Raw genomic sequence first — 18932 nt, forward strand, 5'->3', positions numbered from 1 at the left:
AAATAGATGCAGCCTGTAGAGTTTGTTTTTTTAAGAGTGCAGATGGGAGAAATTGTTGCTAAGCAATTAAATGCCGCTGTCAGTTGATGTCTATCACCCGGAATGTGTTTGTATATTGGGCTGGAGTTTTAGGGGTATTTGCATAACGTGTGTGTTAATTGTGAGGGTGGGGGGCACAGGAAGAAAGAGGTGAGGGGGAAAAGAGAAAGAGACACGAGGGGTTGGTGAAATGGCAATAATGTGTATTACTCACCTTGATGACTTCAGTCTTCCTCCTTCCTCCCCTCCTCCCTTCCTCCTCACCGCCTCAAGGCCGAGGCACTGCCTAAACTCATTTGCATAAAGTGCTAAAAAAGGGAACTGCCAGAGCAGGGCAGGTGATACCGGCCAACAGTCGCAGAGGAAGGAGGACTCAGAGCTGACACTCTCACAGCAAGCTATTACACAGCCTCTGAACAACCCCACACACACACACACACACACACACACACACACACACACACTTGAACACACCTGCGACTCCAGCAGAGTACTCAGAGCAGCAACAGAGGAGGACCTTGGCTCAGAAGGCAGTTGACTTTGTTGCCAGGGAAATGCATTTTAGAGTGCAAAGCGAGTGAGCTGAGCCCGGCCGAGCTGCGAGAGGTCCATCTGATATCTTCTTCAGTTGACAGGTAAACTGAACCTTTACTCTCAAGCCTTTGTGCCTTTTTTGCACCAGTTTGTGGCTTTCTGTTAGTTTTCATTGAAGCAGTTTATTTTAAAGTGGAGACCATAAATGACAAATTTATGACAAATTTTTCAAAAAACAACAAAACTTAACTCCTGACTGTTGCATTCATCCATAATAAATTGTGTATTTTCTTATTATTCCTTTACCTTTATTCAGTTACAAATAAATACGACTGTGCACATTAATTGCCACTGAACCCACAGAACCCCCGGTGGCAGCTGCTCCAGTCAGTAGTCACATTTCATGAGTAGCTTTCTTTATATGCAGTTAAGGATTGCCCGTGCCGTTTCCTGCTTTGTCTGTCTGTGTTTGCACATGTGCTATGCTCACGTTCAGTTAAACTGTCAGCAGCAGTTTAACCCCCCCTCCACCCCCCCCACCGCAGTTCAAACAGCAGGTAGATCATGTTTCATTTACTTTTCAAACTGAGAACAGGTAGGGCAGCATTGTGGATGACAGTTGAGCTAAAGATACACACAGCTGACACAAAGGGGTTAAAAAAGAAAAAAAAGAAGAAAAAAAAAGAAAAAAAAGCAATGTTACATGAAGCTTGAAAATAGTTCTTCAGTTTGGTGACCGACAAGCTGAGGTTTGTATTCCAATGGGTCAGTAGGACAGGTGAGGAAAACGTGCCGCTGATAGCGACGCAGGGCCATAAATGGAAGCACAACGCAGAATGCAGTCAAAGTATTTTGAGGACATAAGTCTTGAGTTAATATTTGACTCAGCTCTACATTTAGGGTTAGGGCTAACCCTTTAGTTTGGGCCCGAAGCCAGATGACCTGACAATCCCCTATCTTTGTTGTTGTTTTTTTAATGACAGCATTACTTCAATGTGCTTTTTTTTCATCTCACTTTAAAACAGTCTGTGGTTGCATAAGCAATTAGACCCACTCCACCTTATAGTGAGACTACATATGATAATTATGATGAATGCTAAAACATGCCGCAGCAGCTGCACTCGTTTGAAAATACAACAACTGCCAAGTCAGTGGACTAAATCAAGCTGAACTTTCTTTTAACAGGAGCCAACATTAGCTTGCATAAACTACTGGTCACACCAGTTCCATGTAAGGCTGTAGCAGCAAAACCCCCCCGAGCGTACTGAGCGGAGCAGGGTTTGCATTTCATTTCTCATGAATTCAACTTTTTCATTTTTAAAAACAAGAATGAGTTATTTCTTCTTTAAAAACGTACATAGGACCACAGGAGTTCGAGCTGTGGAACGTCTGTGGCGCGTTCCTTCTGAACAACCAGCTGATGAACAAACGGTGAACTTTTATATAAAATAGAAGTGAAATTTCTTACAAACAGAGATCTACATTTGACTTCACAATAGAGAGGTTGGACTGTGTTGTTGTTCAGTGCTGGTTGATTGACTTAGTGCTCATTCTACAGGTAACACGGCCTGGGGCTTTGGGAAACCATCGCTCCCGTTTAAAGGTGCAATGCGTAAATTATGGCTGGAATTTTTTGTTTAAAGCGTTAAAAAAAACGAAGTGATATTTTCAACAGAATGTGAAGAGGTTACGGCGTCGACGATGTGTCAATGTGTGTAGAAATATCTACTGAAATGAGCATGCTAACCAGCTAGCCCCGAACCCATCCTGTCTTGTAATACCACGTCTTCCTCTAGAGGCGACAGTGAGTTACTGTAGCTTTCAGTCTTGCCCTCAGTCAAACATAAGACGTTGTCAATTACTCACCCATGGCCCGTGTGCGTTTTGATAGTTTGTATTGGATTAAATCCAAAGTGGCGTCCATCTCAACTGAAGTAAAATGCAAAGTAGTGGATTTCAATTGCACTTGTTATAAGAGACTTTATTGATAACCATTTCAGATATCCAATTTAGGTATTTATTTGCTTGCATTTACTAGCAGCTGTACTTAGCACACTTCAGCAGCCTCATTTCAAAGGGATGTGAAACTGTATCAATATTTGAATCCTCAGACTTCTTCCGATTGTATCTGGATACACGATAGGAGGCTCCATGAAATGACAACACCAGATAACATAATTTCAATTTGAGCAATAAGGAAGTTTAGTGTGGATCAGTGATTAGCGGAGGCTTAAAACTGATAAAAATAGATGTCATTTTGCAGAACAAGCTGTCCTCATCCCGCTAAAGCATGTTTGGATTCAGAAGAGACGAAGAGAGAGAGAGAGAGTTGACGGAGCAGGAATTTCAAGGGTAGATGGAGCGATTAGACGGAGAACAAGTAGTGACTTTGTCTCGAGGCGAGTACTGGGGCAGGACTAGCCCTAGGGGCATACAGAGGAGAGCACCTGTGTTCTGACTATCCATCATCCCTAACACACACGGTCTACTTCACTTTATCGACCGCATACACCCGACCCACAGCTCGAGTAAGCAGGTTATCAACACGCAATATTATCATCGTAGATCTAGAAGAATTAGACAAGGAGACCATTCTCAGAAGAAAGTCGTAATTTGGCCCCAGAGACTTAACGGTCCAGGTGACCTGCAGTGACCCAAAACCTGGTCTAATGACGTCTGTAATGTCCCTGTGCTGTGCTGTCTTGACACACGGTACAGATTTGAACTCATGCTCAAAAAGTCACAATAACAAAGCAGCCTATTCTGTTCTGTTCTGTTCCGTCCCAGGTAAGCCTATTGGCTCATACTGACTCACCCAAAACAAGCTTTCATCAGCTGTGCGATGCGAGAAGGGTCCAAGGACTCCCTGACCCAGCTGGCTGTAGCTGACTACCACTATAGACAAACTAGACGAAAAATCCTAATATTAAAAGGTGGATTAATTCACAAAAGTATGGGGGCGGATAAGCCCCCAAAACAATGCATTGTACAGACTGTATCATTCCTCATCAATGACACAATGTACTGTGAAGACCAGAGAGCCCCCAGTGTCAACAACGTTTACAACGACCAGCTCGTTATTACTCGGCTCAATCGGCTGACCCATTTTAAACATCAGTGACATGACACTCAGCAAATGACTAGATGCAGCAGGGCCATTCACTGGTCAAACATTACAACACTAAACCAATGCCAGCAGGGTCTTATTCCTCAGAAATCCATGTTGCCAACACAACATACGGGGTGGACGTTTGTCCTTTACCTTCCCGTCTTGACATGTCATTGACTATTTGTGTTTGTTGGTGTTGCTTTACTAAATCCACAGAATAACTGGACTCCTTTTTCCCCGTTTTGCATCACCTTGTACCTTTTCCCAATTACTCATTGACAGACCAAAATCCTGTTAGCCCTGCAATATAATCTGTGCTCTGTGTGGGTCAAAACAGTTGAAAGGTTAACATTCCACTTGGCTGTATAAAACTGTTCACTGATTGACTGAAATCCTGTTAACTTGTTGTCATTATGGTCGTACGGTTTGTTTGTACCATCAGTAATATCTAAGCCGTACTTGTCGTTCTCTTTTCAGAACAATTCAGAAGTTAAGGACAGACCAAGAAGAGGAAAGAAAGGGCTTACGAGTCCACGGGAGACTGAAACAAAGAAGAGCTTCCATTTCTGAAGATGGAACAGTCTTCGCAGATTTGGCACATGCAGTTCGCCCCCCAGGACACTGCTGGAGAGCTGAAGAAGAAGGTGTCAGTCGCGAACCAGCCGGAGTGCTCCATCTGCTACAACACCTACGACAATGTCTTCAAAACACCCAAGTTGCTCGAGTGCACCCATACCTTCTGCCTGGAGTGCCTCTCCCGCCTCATGGCTGTCTCGCAGGACGAGCAGGACGGGAACGGCGCCAGCAAACGCCTCTCGTGTCCCTTCTGCCGCCACCCCACCACGCTGCCCGAGGACGGACCTCCGGCCTTGACGACCAGCCGCGAGGTTCTCTGCAAGCTGCCCAGCCACCAGCAGCAGGAGGAGCCAGTGTGGCTGGAGGGGGAGAAGCTGTGCTATAAAAGCTCCGTGCACGACATCGACACGGGCGCCCCCGAGAGTCCCATGGCCCTCTGCGTCTGCATAGACATTGGGGCCAACAAGACAGTGGACGCTCCGATCCAGACGCAGCCCCAAACGTTTGGCCTGCTGGACCGGCTGGCGGACTGGAAGAGGATGACGCTCTTCGTCGTGCTCATGGTGCTGCTTGTTGCAGTCGTGCTGTGGCCGTTGCAGTGCGTGTTCAGCACCGGGAACATGCGCTGCATGCGAGAACAGGTCGAACCCCAGTCCACCACGATACCTACCACTGCTTTCAGCCTGTTGACCAGACCACCTGGTCTGAAAGGGTAAATGTACAGGCTGACTGGACTTCACTGTAACTGTACATACTTTGTGCATACTCTTGTTTTTTTCTATAAAAGGTACATTGTAATTACCACACACAACTGTCAACACCTCCTATTTTAAGATTTAAAAAAAAAGACCCCACCAGGGGGCCGAGATGAAAGGGCTGAAGGAAAGAAACACTGCTCCAATTTTTCACTTTGTGTTAATGTGTCATATGGCTTGTCAAAAATCCACCACTGCATCCAAACCAAACTGATTTGATCTCTGCTTTGAAAGTATCTGGTTGGGTAAAAAAAATTGTTTGTATGTAAACCCAATGTGCCAACCACAAACTCAGCCTGATATGGTACATGAGATTTGTGCATTTTGATACGTCCTCGTTTACAGCACCATAATAAAAAAAAAAGTGAGGTACTGGCTCAGATCACGTTTCTGGGAAATAACAAAACATTTGTGCATGACAGCCTCATTATTTTGATTGATATCATTTTATTGTGATCCGTCACATTCGTGAATTTGTCTGCGTCTTAAAATCTAAATTTACTGCAGCATCAGTTAGCGGTTTAATCTCTGCGAACAGCAGGTGCATTAAATTCACCTCGAATAACACACAGCTCCTGACGTGCTTCAACGGAAATTAAAAAGCGGCGGTTGCGGCGGTCAACTTGCAAAGCGGTCGACCGCTGTTTGTTATTTCCTCCCCCATCTGACCCTTAAACCCATCACGACGAAACGGAAGCCCTCCTTCTCCTTGACGGGAACGTCGCCTTTATCTGTTCCTGGATTAGGTGATAAAAGATAAAGGAAACGTTTGGATGCAGGGTTTTCCAAGTAGCTCACATATGACACATATTTGACATTTACGCTAAATTCTAACAGTCATCCAGGAGTGGCCATAACTAAAGAGCTACTTCCTGGAGCACCACTGCCAGTAAACATGGTTTAGTTAACCAATAGAAGAAAAAGGCCCAGTAATGGCTTCAAACTGGGTCGCCCTATATTAATAAAAGTAATACATATTGTATGTAAAAGAATGAATAAAAGCATTTTGTTAGTTGGCCTCATTTCGCTCTAGGGAATTTAAATTCTCCATTTTCAAAATAGATGGTCGTGATGAAGTTGTCTCTTTAAGTTCTTCCTTCACTCGACTATAGCAGAATAAACAGCAACATAAAACGCTTTTATTCAAAACTTAATGTGGCTTGTGTTCAAATTTGAAAAATAACAGACAGACCCGCACCAACTTCAAACTCACTCTTGTTTTTACCCTTTTTTAACTTTATTGCGACCTCTGAAGCACAAGTTCGACAGGCCCCTTGAGCCATGAAACAATCCGTCGTTATCCTTTAAATTGGTGTTTTTCCGGAATGCATTTCCTGCCTCGCTTTTCAATTTTAATACTAGTTCACTTTTGTTCGTTGAGCAATATTCTCGGGTCGTCATTCAGTGCGGTACTTTTACTTCCAACGGAAGAGACAACCGTAGTGGATACGATGGAGTATCTTCATACCACACTGTCCCGTGTTATATATAAAATATATATATATATATAAATAAATAAATGTATAAATAAATAAATAAATGTATATATATATATATATATATATATATATTTGTGGATTTGTCTTCAACGAGTAGAAAATAAACTGTCCCAGGTTCACAAGCAAACTCAACAGAAACAAGCAAAATCCATGTGTAACTTAACATAGTGCCGTCGTAGATTTTTATTAAACTATATGATAATAAACCATTTTAATGCCATTTCTGGCAGCTCATTGCATCAGCAGTTGTAGCCTATACAGCAGAAGAAGGCGTCTGGGCAGAGCCAGTGCAAGAAGAGGGAAAAGGGGAAGAGTCTCCTGGACAACATGGGAGCACTCAGTACACCACTACTCACTTCAGGCATACTGCAAACCAACAGAGAAACAAGTCATCGAAAAACAAAAAGACATTATGTTCAAGTAAATGTAAGAGGACAAGCAGAGAGAAAATACCGTGTTACTACTGCATACCTCCAAGTATGCCGTTCAACTCCGAGCCAAAATGTACTTATCAATGGTGAGATTACACCAATAATAATAATAATAATAATAATTCAGACACAATACAAAATGCAAGAGTGGATAAAACATTCAATTAGAAAAAACTATTTTAAATGAAAGAAAAAAAACAAAAAAAAACATGAAAAGTCTAGTGCACTACCAAAAATACTCCCACAGCCAATGGACATCCAAACATAGCCTGAGGCCAAAGATTCAGCAGTTTCACACTTTCAAGTATTGATGTTTCATCATCATATCATGAAAAAAAAAACTAAAATTTGACCCATAGAGGCAAAGTGAAATACAGTAAAAATCTAAAATTATCTACAGCGCAAGATGGTTCAGAAACACAGAAACAGAACTACAAAAGTCATCCGTCATTCCTCGGACAAAGATCACAGTTCAGACAGGAAAAGGACAAAAACAAAAACAAAAACCAAAAAAAACGAACCTGAAGGATCCACACATCTCCACCGTCCAAATTCAACTGAAGTACATCAAGTGGTGCGGCACATATTTCCTTCACTGACACGGGGCATCAAGTCCTCACACTTCATAAAACAGCTTCTATTCACACAAGGAATCGACCATTAAAACACATTGGTAACAGTCCATACGGGGGGAACTCTGCTGACAGACAACGTGACAAAACCTCCACTGTGAGCCGAATAGAAATGACTGTGTGCCTTTAAACAGGGCGATATGGCTGCTGCAGGTTACACCATTGCTCTATATTAGTATCCCCCGCAGGGTCAACAGTATCAAACAACTGTTTATTAGAGTGCAACGACTGAGTACTGTTATTCCAGTACATTTTTGATTACACTTAGCGAGTCCTTGACCCGGTTAGTCAAACATTTCTGAGGAATGGTCTGAGCACAAAAACCACTAACAGGTGCTCCTTCATGCTTTAAAGGAGAAATGACATCTTCCTATTGTGAGAGACATTGTACATTTTAGGGACTTGAGGATATTACGTCATTACGTTTTTTTTTTTGTTTTTTTTAAAAGAGCTGGGTCAGATTTCACCGACACGTGTGCAATTGTATTCGAGTAGGATATTTTGGTGCTGATCCTGGAGGCTAAAAATAGCAAACAATCTGCCAGACAGTGCAAAGGGCTCAGCGCTCCGCCGTCTTCGTTATCGCATCAATGACGTGGGCTTACTCGCCCCACTATCGTCAAGCCTGGATTATGGCCATCTTCTAAATTACTTTTTGGAGTCAAATCTATTCTTCAATCTCAGGCAGATGGCCATCTGGCCCACTGTAATCGCCCCCGTTTCCCCCTTGTCTCCTTGTCTCCTTGTGACGATCTCCTCCCGACAGATGTTGAACTGCATCAGACCTGCTGATTAACGAGGACGGCCGGTCCAACGAGGCCGAGGGACGGCCGGTCCAACGAGGCCGAGGGACGGCTGTAAGCCACGCTAAACTCCAAACATCCATTCAGGAATCCTCTCCACCTGCTCCCTGTCAAACGTGAACTTGAAGCTACTTTTACAAATCTATCGGTAAATCAAACTGTGCTTTAACATGATCTTTTCCAATTTAGAAGACATACGTTTGTGTTAATCAACATCTAATATGTTGATGATGAAGAGTATCAATTAAAACCACAATACACTTTAAAAACAAGCTGATTAAAAAGGACAAAACAATACATTTTCATTAGTTTGTACTCAAAGTGGGACCAGCTGGAGACCATGTTCAGATGACAGACAGGACTGATGTGTATGTCTCAATAACCACAGGAAGTAACCAAAGAATGGACTCAAGTTCTGTGAAATTGTTGAGCTGATTTGCAGGAGATTACATACTTTACAATCCTTTAACAGAACTTTGACAATCAGTCACATCTTCAAAATATATATATAAAAAAAAAGAGACCACTTGTTCACCTGAAATTATTATGTTTTGAAGAAGAGACCGCTTGCCTTCCCTGTGCCTCAGTGTCCTGCAGCAGGTTACACAACTGCCCTTGGTATCACTCAGCAGCCACATTAATAACCGCCACAGCTGGAGAGTCTGAGGGTTTAGAGTTCAAATGAAAGACAGAGAAAGAGGGAAAGCAAACAGAGTGACTTCTGGCAACAAGCAGACGGAAAGCTTGGCTTCGACCTCTTCTATGGGTCCCGTACAGTTCTGTTCGGTTCAGGCTGGGACAGACTCCACCTTTCAACATCCCTCGTGTTTGTTTCTCCCGTTAAATTGGATTCCCAGGATTTGGAAAGTAACAGTAGCGATGTAACAGCAGGTTAGGGGAGGCGAGATTACAGACACATCCTGTGACAAGGCACTTGCGCTGGTTAAGAGAGGGAGAGGCTGGAGAGGTATAGGGGGAGTAAGGGGGAGGAGGGACAAGGGCCCTGAGCGAGAGCGCTATGCTGTAGAGTCATCCTCTCTATGGAGGGTAAGGTTTGACTCCAGACAGAGAGGTCCAGCGGGACGGCAGCAGGAGGGAGGGGTCAGCTCACCACACTTCAGCCCAGGCGGGGTCCACTGATGCGGGGTGCGGTCAGAGCGACACACTCCCTTCATGGGAGTTTCAGGCGCTGATGAAGCGACATCTCCGCTGGAACTGAAGCAAACACAAACAGACGGGCTGACAAGTGGAGATAATGGCTGGTGTCGCTTTGAATCATGAACACGAGGAGCTGATGTAATTCATGATACGCAGCTAAAGGCAGCGTTTACTGCACTTGCCAGGTTATCTCGAGACCAGTTTGAATTTTAAATGATTCTAGTTTATGGTTGGAAGTGCTTTCAACCAGTCAGAAATTCATCAACCTTTAGAAAACTTTTATACAAGCAAAACGGAATAAATGGGATTGAATTTTCTTTGGAATGGTACAATACTTTGAGGTTAGAGAGTCTTCTGCAGACTGCAGAGAGAGAAAAGGTCCTTCCCCAGCTTATCCGCTGATCAGACAGAGTTAATCTTGAGAGACAAACCCACGACAATATCAGACGTTTTGCTGCACATATTGCGAAGAAGGCCTTTGATTCCATAAGTTGGAGGTTTTTGTACAAGGTTCCGTGAAGACTTTATTAAAGATATTAGTACACTACACAATAATCCCGCTGCCTGGATATAAATAAATGTGTAGTTGTCACTATAACACTATTGAATTAGAAGGCAAGGCTGCAGAATGTCACCACTGCTCTTTGGCACAATGAGCAACAACATAAGATTTCACTGTATGCAGACGATGTTCTGGTATATTTAAGTTCTGATGCATTTTCTGCTTGAACGCTTTAAAAGGAGGAATATAAATGATGAGAAACCAGGAATAATTAGATGATGTGCCTATGATCCCAATTTCAAGCCTAATCAATTTGATCCTAGATTTAAAAACTAGAAGGCCAAAGGAACAACAACATTTAACTCAATAACATAAGGGACTATAAAAAGACTTACATTATTTGGACCAATGTAAAGAAATGACCCACCAGATATGGATGACCCACTTCTGAAAAATGTTTTAGGGGCCTATTCGTCAGCGTCATTATATCCAGACTGTATAAAACTCATTCCACAGAATATGTGAAAAATAAATGGGAAAACGAAACTTTGACATTTCAAAAGGAGAAATGGTACGACTATTGTGACTTTCAATGGAAGTGCACCAACTCTCATACATGTGGAGAATTTTGATGGAAGTGTCTAATTGGATTTTTTTATTTCCCTAAAGCAGAAAGCACGCTTTACAGGAGAGGATTCAAAGTGCTGGAGACTGTAGGAACCAGGAAAGAGACACACAGGAGAACTGAGAGATCTATAAACCAATACCAATCTGTATCGGTAGGTGCTATAATCTGAGTATTTCAACACACAAACAACTACGCAAAATGTGTAATCTTTTGTTGCTTTAAGGGGAGCTCATGTTTTCTTTTAGAGGAGCTCAGCCACTCCATAAATTGAACCATTCAAAAAAAGCATTACCCTTATACAATGAATTTGACTCACTGGAAGACACTGAACTCTCCGTCTTTCTGATTGTAGAAGCTTTAAGCACATTTCCTTCCACATAAAACATTTACAATACCATTAAAAAACTAAAATAGGGTCCAGTATTATTCCATGTTTACTAGCTTGCAATCTCCTTCTGAACCTTCGTCAAGATATTCATTTTTGCAGGAGAAAAATCTATGTATTTTTGCCGCAGCACACAGTGAGAAGCAAACTATTTGGAATGAAGTTCACAAAGTACTCACAGAGAGGCAGACGGAGAGACGCGGACAGCGTTTTATCTCCTGGTGTTGCTGCTGAAAGACGTCTGAGGGCTTTTAAAGTTAATGTTCTCGTACACACTCGACGAATCATCATTTGTCATCCTGCAACAACACACGGCAAAAAAGATTCACCGACGGAACAATTGAACAACTCCAACCCCATTTTCTACTCAACGTTCTGTGATCACACGTTCAATCATCGTGTCAGCCGCCACTCTATCGAGGCACGCATCACACTTACACAGAAGAAGAGCGCGACGACGTCATGTTGGGCTTGGACCTCGAGTTGGTCATCTGGGGGTATTTGATATTGGAATATTCCCTCTCCTTCAACTTATTCCTCTGCAAAGTGACAACATGACTCAGACTCACAAACTTTTATCTAGAAGACCTGGATTTATCTTTAAATAGTCCCATAACTGTGTCAAAAAACGTGTTATTTGACGTATTTTAATGTGGAAACGCCACCGTCTAATGTTGCCTTCTTGTGCGGTGCAGTACCTGCTGCTCCTCCTCCAGTCTCTTCTGAGCTTTGTCTATGTACTGCTGCACAGCCATGTAGATGAACTTATACTGGGCCTCCGTCTGCACCATGCCGGACCTCTGCTGCCGTACCCTCTGGATGGTCTTAGGGATGTCGATGTCACAATCTAGACCTAAACACGCACACAAAATTCAGAAAAACGAGCAGAGACACGGTACAAAGATTTTCAAAATAAAATGCGTGTAAAGTTTCATATTTCAGTCTCCCACCTTGGCGGTTAATCACGTCAATTAGGATGTCGACGACGATAATGGTGCCCGTCCTGCCGATGCCTGCACTGCAGGGGACAACGGAAAAGGAAAGCCAAGTCGAGTCAAACACTTTAAGAAAATAAGAGAAAGATCTAACTGCTTCTGAAGAGTGTTACATAAGCATCGAGACCTTTCCCAACCCATGGAAGCGACAATGGAAGTAACACATGAAGGTCTGAGGTTATGAAATATATGTTTTCACTTGCCAGCAGCAATAAACTTGAATTATTTGTTGTGTCACATATAAAACGCTGTCAGAGCCCCTCGAGGACTCCGCTCCACTCAGTGTTCTTTTCCCCCCCACAATAACATTCATCTATGAGCAGCTGACGGATCGAGTGAAGGTTATGACTCAAATGTGTTCTGTCAATCTGTCATCATGTTTGTAGTACATGTTGGCGGGGGGGGGGGGGGGGGGGGGGGGGGGGGGGGGGGGACTGGTATGGTGAAACACACGAAAGCACACCAAATGGACAAATCTATTGCAACATTCATTTCCTATTAACCGACAGAGGAAAAGAAAAGAACGGGAACAAGGGCAGAGGGAATGGAGACGCTTTGATGCTGCTGCAGTGTCTGTTGATGTATGTGAATGCTGCCACTGATCTTCATATTATCATCATTATTCAGTGGGTTTTATGTCCCAGCTAGTGTGGAGCATTCCATGTGTTCCATTTGATCTTATTTATATTGAATCAAGTGTGTGTTATTTTAAATTGATTCTTTTCCTTTATTGTAGAGCACTTGTGCTGCATTTATTGTATGAAATACAAATAAAGTGTATTATTATCATCATCAGTCACCCGTCTGCTGTGACATAAATGTCAATAAAAATACAAAAATCCTGACTACAGCACAACCAAAGCAGATTGTGCTATTTCTACATGGAGTAATGGAGTACTTTCTCTGACAGTTACTTAAAGTAACTTACAGTACAGCTGCAGGAGGTTACAGAGAAATTAAGAATGTGTTTGTACTACTTTACTGATAACCATGTCTTTATCATTAGTTTTGATGGTGCTAGTTTGGTGTCGACGTATCGCCAATAAGCCGGACAAAGTGTAATTATAGCACACCCAAGTGGCCAATTGAAACCATAATTCATGAAATCCTAACGTCATACATTCATTCATATAGCGAGCAAAGTTTCCAGAGTCCACAATCATTTTGCCATCTCGTGGAAAGTCAACACGAGGAAGAAGGACAAAAAGGAGAAGAGCAAACAGTGACCCAACAGAGGGGTTTACCCATATGGGAAATCCCCGCCTGGCGTGGACACATGGACATGTGTGTGTAGTGTACACACACCCGTCCATGTGCATGTGTGTGTACACAGATGGTTGCACACCAGTAAGTAATTGAACTTTTGAATCACTTCTCCTGTTTTTAACTAGAAGTCCAATGCGCCACACATCTCTTTACATACATGCTGAAGAGTCGTGTTGGCAGATCACCCTACAATAATGAACTTTATTCCCAATTCTGCGCTTCACACTGTGAGACCGGTTGTACCTGCAGTGGACGACAATGGGTCCAGTGTCTGGAATGGTACTCTGGGTGCGGTTGACCTCCGCTAGGAACCAGAGGACGCCGCTGGACTCATTGGGCACCCCGTGGTCCGGCCAACTCAGGTACTGGTAGTGCCAGATGTACCTCAGAGGCTCCCGCTACAAGAAAAATCACAGAAAAATGAAGATGAGCTGAAGTTGCTGTATTTTAAAATGTAATTATGTTGATTTTGGGACTCTGACATGTCCTCCTCCTGCGTCCTCTCCATAGTGGCTCTGCAGTGCTCGTTAAAAGGCTTACTGAAAGGAATAAGGGTCTAAGACCACAACACTCATTCCAAGCATGGTTTCAGAAGTTTAGCCAAAGCTAATATGATGCTTCAGTAGTTCGATTTAGCCAATTCAAGTGTTTTTTTTTCCTCCAAAATCACAGTCACTGTTTTTTTCCATCTTCGTGTTGGCTTGGACGTGCTGTACTGTAATGGAGGGACACTCTCTGGTGGCCGCATGCAGACTTTGTTGCTGTAACTGTTATTGTAGCAGCACTGCAACGATGCCAGTGCTATAATGAGTAGCCGTGAATGCCGGAATAGGTTTTTATGCAAAATGACAATTGTGGATTCTGTCCCTAATTTCTTACAGTGGTCTCATGCTGAGGGACTAACCAGTGTAAAGTGAAGGATTAAAACAGTACAAAGAGACAGCTTCTATACAGAGTTGATTGCAGACACTGTGCACACAACAACCCTTAGTTTGCTCCTTATTGTATTCATGTATGAAAGGACAATTTATATTTATTTTATTCACTGGAGTGCAAGATAATCTTGGCTACCTTGTCTTCTGCTATCTACCATTTCCTCTATTTGCTTTTCATGAGATCCGTGCAGTCGGTCCTCTAGTAAACACAAGCACGTGCTGTAGGATTGTGTGTGTGTGTGTGTGTGTGTGTGTGTGTGTGTGTGTGTGTGTGTGTGTGTGTGTGTGTGTGTGTGTGTGTGTGTGATGGGTTAGATAATCTGACCGCAGGTCAGTGGGTCAACTCTGATTGAGCACACAGCTTTCCCCTACCCCGTCCAGACGGGTCACCTCCAGCTTCCTCAGGATGTAGTCTTGTGCCGGCTGCTCGTCCACGTTCCTCACCAGCACCTTCCCAAACTCCTTGGCGTCGTGGAGGTTGGGCCAGTAACGGACGCATTTGTTCTAAATCGGAGGAAAAACAGAGAGAGAGGAAGACGGAGAGGGCGGAGAGAGGTTGGTGGGTATTAGACAATCAAAAAAAGAAAAGAAAGAAAAAGCAGCTCAAGCAGCTTTCCAATCAGCTTAACTGTCATACTATCCTTGTCTGACACACACACACACACACACACACACACACACACACACACAGCATCATCCCCATTGCACGTATCCCCCCCTTCTCTCTCTCTCAGAATCAGCTAATGCCATCAACTACTGTCCTTTAACTGAGACTGTAGGAACAAAATGGTTGACAAGCAGAGCAACAGTGATTTGGAACGGTCAACACCAGGTCTCAATACCTCGTCGTTAAATTGAAACAACTGGGACTCTTTGTGTCCCCTAGTGTCCCTGAAACAGCCTTCATGAGACTCTAAAACCGTCCACCGCTTGTTCCCATTCGTCCCGTTATCTCCTGCTGCTCTGCAAAGCACAATCTGGTTGTGACGGCACCTTCTGGATTAACTACACTTGACCAGTGTAATGGATTTCATGTTATAGAAGTGGGGCGTTCCCTTGAGTTCCAGCATTAGAAGCAATCAACAGCAGTGGAGTACGGAGTGCAACAGAGTAAACGCTTGAGAAAGCACACATGAAGGAGTTGGGGAGAGAAAAATAGAATGCATAGAAACATTTTGACTTCATTGATTGACCTTTCTAGTACGACATAATGTACATGAACTATAATAACGCGCGTTAGCGCCAGTTGCTCACCCGTCCTCGCTCTAGCTCCTTTGTGGTCATGACGATGACGTGCGTGTTCTCCTGGTACACCATCTTCCAGAAGTCGACGATCGTATTCTGTAGGCACCCTTGGGTGGCGATGAAGACTTTGCCCTCGTCCACGTGGCGCCCCTCTTCATGCATACTCTGTACAGCACGGGCAACGGTACATCGCATTGAGTGCCGAGTCACATTCACCGAAAATATAACCAATTCAAAAACAACAACAAAAAGGTTTTAAATTGTTACTTTTAAAAGAGGTGGTTTGTTTTACCGTATGTGTAACTTTGGTACTATTGTCCGTTGACAATTATTTAGTTACCCGTCTTGCCTGTTTACTGAACATTGTGCGTTACTGCCATCTTTTGGTAATCTACAGTTGTTGATGAATGGCCTTGCATGCTGCTAAGAGAAGACTCACTCTGATGTAGTTGGCATTGATGTAGTCTGAACCAGGAACATCTGGATCCATCTCCCGGAGCTCAACCCGAGTTGTGTCGACTGAAAACACAAAGTCAAACTGTCAATAACGCACGACAAAATGTCTACATGTTTCCTCTGCTTTTCTTTTTCCAAACTAATGTCAATCGATAAGGCTGTGAGCTATCAAAGCGACGTCTCCACGCTCTGCCGAGGCCTCTAACGGTGTCTGATGTACATTTGTGTCACTCTTTCCACAGGAAGTTGGAGAGACAGGAAATGGCAGGTTGCTGCGTGACTCACAGGGGAGGATATTCTTGTATCTGTTTTTACTCTTGTTTTCTGGCTTCTGGCCTTCTTTCCGGGAATACAGCAGCTTGCACTCCTGCTGCTGAAGTACCTGGCAGTTGAAGACAAAGGAAAAAATGTTTAGAAAGTTAAGACGTTTTTATGTGGATACAGACCTATGGAGTCGACATTCCTGATCAACAGGTGGCTGCAATTCAGTAGGATATACCGCAATGCACCAACGACGACTGAGAAGAACACGAAACACACAATTGCGCTTTGGTTTGGAGAAACAATGAATTACATAACATCATTTTGCTTCATTTAAAATGCTGTGTTTGAAAAGTGTAATGGGCATTTAATGCAGTAGGGGTCACCCTGGAGTGTGAGAGCAGACACACACTGCATGTACTAGTGTTCAGGTTGCAGACTTAAGAGAAAGTGTTTCAGCATGGACTGTCAAAAGCTCTCCTTTCTTACCTTCTACATTAATTCATTTTGGATGCATTTATCTACAGTCGTTTAGCTCTAATAACACAAACAGTCATTCGCCCTAAATACAAAGCCAGATAGACCAGTTAATGGCTCATCTATCGACGCATAATATTGTGTACGTCATGCATGTGAGGATGCAGTAAGTAATTTAAATTCATTGGAAATGATTCGCACCTCAATACAGTTGACTGTTATGGAAATACGGTTTCCAATGCCATCAAAGTTGGAATTAAAACTTCCCAGGGCATCAAAATCAAAAGAGTGATTTCCTCATTTTCCTCAGTTATGACTGACTCGTGTCATCCAGCACTGAACTTCATTTAATAAAGCTGTTGAACGCAGAGCATCTACAGCCGACCTGCAGATATTTCAAAAAATTCAGATTCTGGCGCTGGTACTTCTGAGGCTACATACCTCAAATTCTTCCCAGAATCCTTGTTTGTGTTTTTCAGAGTTGTCCGCTACTTTGTTGAGCTCTCGTACCCGGTTCTCAATGTTGGCTGCGTTTATCCTCGTGGCGTTAAAGGGCTGTCGTCGTCGTCGTCACGTTGGGACACGGAAATGGAATTAGCCGACAGAGCAAAAACAAGTTCTGAATTTAAAAAGTGTGAAAATAGTGTTTTCATGTGGTTTGAATTAACCACCACCGTCATCATCATCACACCCGATGCTTTTGTCCTCTTCCATACCTGTTTGAGGTGCACTACGATGCCGCTTTTCTCCACCATGGGGTTCTTCTTGTAGTGCTCCACCAGGTCAGCCAGAGTGTCGAACCTCTCGCCGCCACCCACGTCGTATTTACCGTCCTGCTGGAGGGAAACATCAACAGTTCCAGCTACAGTAACAGCTGGTCTGAGGAGTTCCTAGAGCGCATAAACACACCAGGACCTGCTTGAAGTTTGCGGAGTTACTCTGAGAGGGGAGGGAGCGTTATCTCACCTGGAAGCGGATCATGACGTGGGTGACCTTGGTCTTGCGGTCCACGTTCTCGTGTTTCTCCTCGTTGGTGAGAACCGAGAGAACAAAGTCGCCCGGTTTACTCTGGCTCTCCCGTACCAGGAAGCTACCGGCTTTGCCTTTGTCTGTGAGCAGCTTCTCTGCATCTCGTCCAGACAGGTGCCCATGGTACCACCTGGCCAGGAGGGAGAGAACGGACTTTGACGTAACAACACACCAACCCCCGAAACACGAGTCATGTTTCTGGCCAACGGTTCTGATTTTAGGTCTGTTTTTGGTTTCTAAAAAAGGTCCTGAGGGAAATATCTGGCCCCTTTAGCTGCTAAACGCTTCACTATGTTTACCAGCTGCTCTCTGACTGCGTCCGTCTGATGATTGGTGCTGAGCACATTGGGTTTTTAAAAGCTTTTTAGCTGAAAACATCTGCCTGTGTGGCCGACAAAAACGCAGGTAGGACAGCCAAGCAATGAGCCGAAGCTCACCGTGAAGCCGATGTAGAGATCGAGAAGCTCAGCCTGAAGCTAGATGCTGTTGCAGAGCAGGCAAATTGTTGAGACAAGGAACAAGAGTTGAGAAGGAAACTTGACCAACTGAGGGGGAGGATTAGCGGTACACTTCCTGCCTTAAGGGGAAAAGGTCCCATATTGTCGCGTTAGGGTTTAAGATAACGTCCGTCTGCAAGTGCGTCGTGAGCGTACACTCCTACTCGAGAACGAAAGTGTCTCTTAAGTCGCTGCAGCCTCACTCAGCCGCTGATGCTACAGTAAGATGAACGTCCTGCATGTGTGCATGTGTGGTGAGCAAGAATGTGTAGGAGGCTCTGACAAGAGACGCAGGTAGAATGGAGAAACCACACGAACCATAGACCGCAAGTTGTTCTTAGACCTAAATGGAAACATAGATGTACACATTGCAATGTGCAGATGTGTACAAAAACAAAAATATAAGGTTTACATAACCTGCTCAGTATGAGAGGATGCGTGCGTGTGTGTGTGTGCGTGTGTGTGTGATGAAGTGTATAGCTACTGTCCAACATTTGTATTGTCTCTAGAAGGACGATAGCGTGTGGATACTTTATGAGCAAAAACAAAAACAGCAGCGCCATAGGTTGTTTGAAAATGCATTTGGGTATTTGCCACTATTCATGCATGCGGACAGAATAATGCATCATCCCTACAAACTGTGTGTGTGTGTGTGTGTGTGTGTGTGTGTGTGTGTGTGTGTGTGTGTGAACACATGTATGTATCGGTACATAGATAATA

The 18932-nt window shown here is 43.6% G+C and overlaps 2 protein-coding genes across 3 annotated transcripts in view; one reads left to right on the forward strand and one right to left on the reverse strand.

Annotated features, from left to right (window-relative positions):
* Positions 1-401: 401 nt before the first annotated feature.
* Positions 402-5897, forward strand: LOC137889385 (RING finger protein 223-like). Its single transcript, XM_068733226.1, has 2 exons — positions 402-674; positions 4160-5897. The coding sequence occupies exon 2, from the start codon at positions 4255-4257 to the stop codon at positions 4972-4974; it is 720 nt and encodes a 239-aa protein (XP_068589327.1). The 5' UTR covers positions 402-674; positions 4160-4254; the 3' UTR covers positions 4975-5897.
* Positions 5898-6667: 770 nt separating this feature from the next.
* The window catches only part of ptpn11b (protein tyrosine phosphatase non-receptor type 11b), a 31071-nt gene continuing 18806 nt past the window's right edge, over positions 6668-18932 (reverse strand). The window contains exons 4-16 of one of the 2 annotated variants that reach the window (XM_068733045.1): positions 17653-17845; positions 17403-17519; positions 17128-17241; positions 16234-16330; positions 15932-16011; positions 15502-15657; positions 14620-14751; positions 13556-13710; positions 12002-12069; positions 11750-11904; positions 11490-11590; positions 11231-11350; positions 6668-9593 (exon numbers count right to left, since the gene is read on the reverse strand). In XM_068733045.1, the coding sequence (XP_068589146.1) occupies positions 11263-11350; positions 11490-11590; positions 11750-11904; positions 12002-12069; positions 13556-13710; positions 14620-14751; positions 15502-15657; positions 15932-16011; positions 16234-16330; positions 17128-17241; positions 17403-17519; positions 17653-17845 (1456 nt within the window). In that variant the 3' untranslated portion in view covers positions 6668-9593; positions 11231-11262. Of the gene's footprint in view, positions 9594-11230; positions 11351-11489; positions 11591-11749; positions 11905-12001; positions 12070-13555; positions 13711-14619; positions 14752-15501; positions 15658-15931; positions 16012-16233; positions 16331-17127; positions 17242-17402; positions 17523-17652; positions 17846-18932 lie in introns of both variants that reach the window. The other variant, XM_068733044.1, reaches the window with a different exon arrangement.

Source organism: Cebidichthys violaceus, unplaced genomic scaffold (genome assembly GCF_023349555.1).
Source record: "Cebidichthys violaceus isolate CVI_PGR_0920_01 unplaced genomic scaffold, fCebVio1.0.p SCAF_6, whole genome shotgun sequence".
Classification (NCBI taxonomy): Eukaryota; Metazoa; Chordata; class Actinopteri; order Perciformes; family Stichaeidae; genus Cebidichthys; species Cebidichthys violaceus.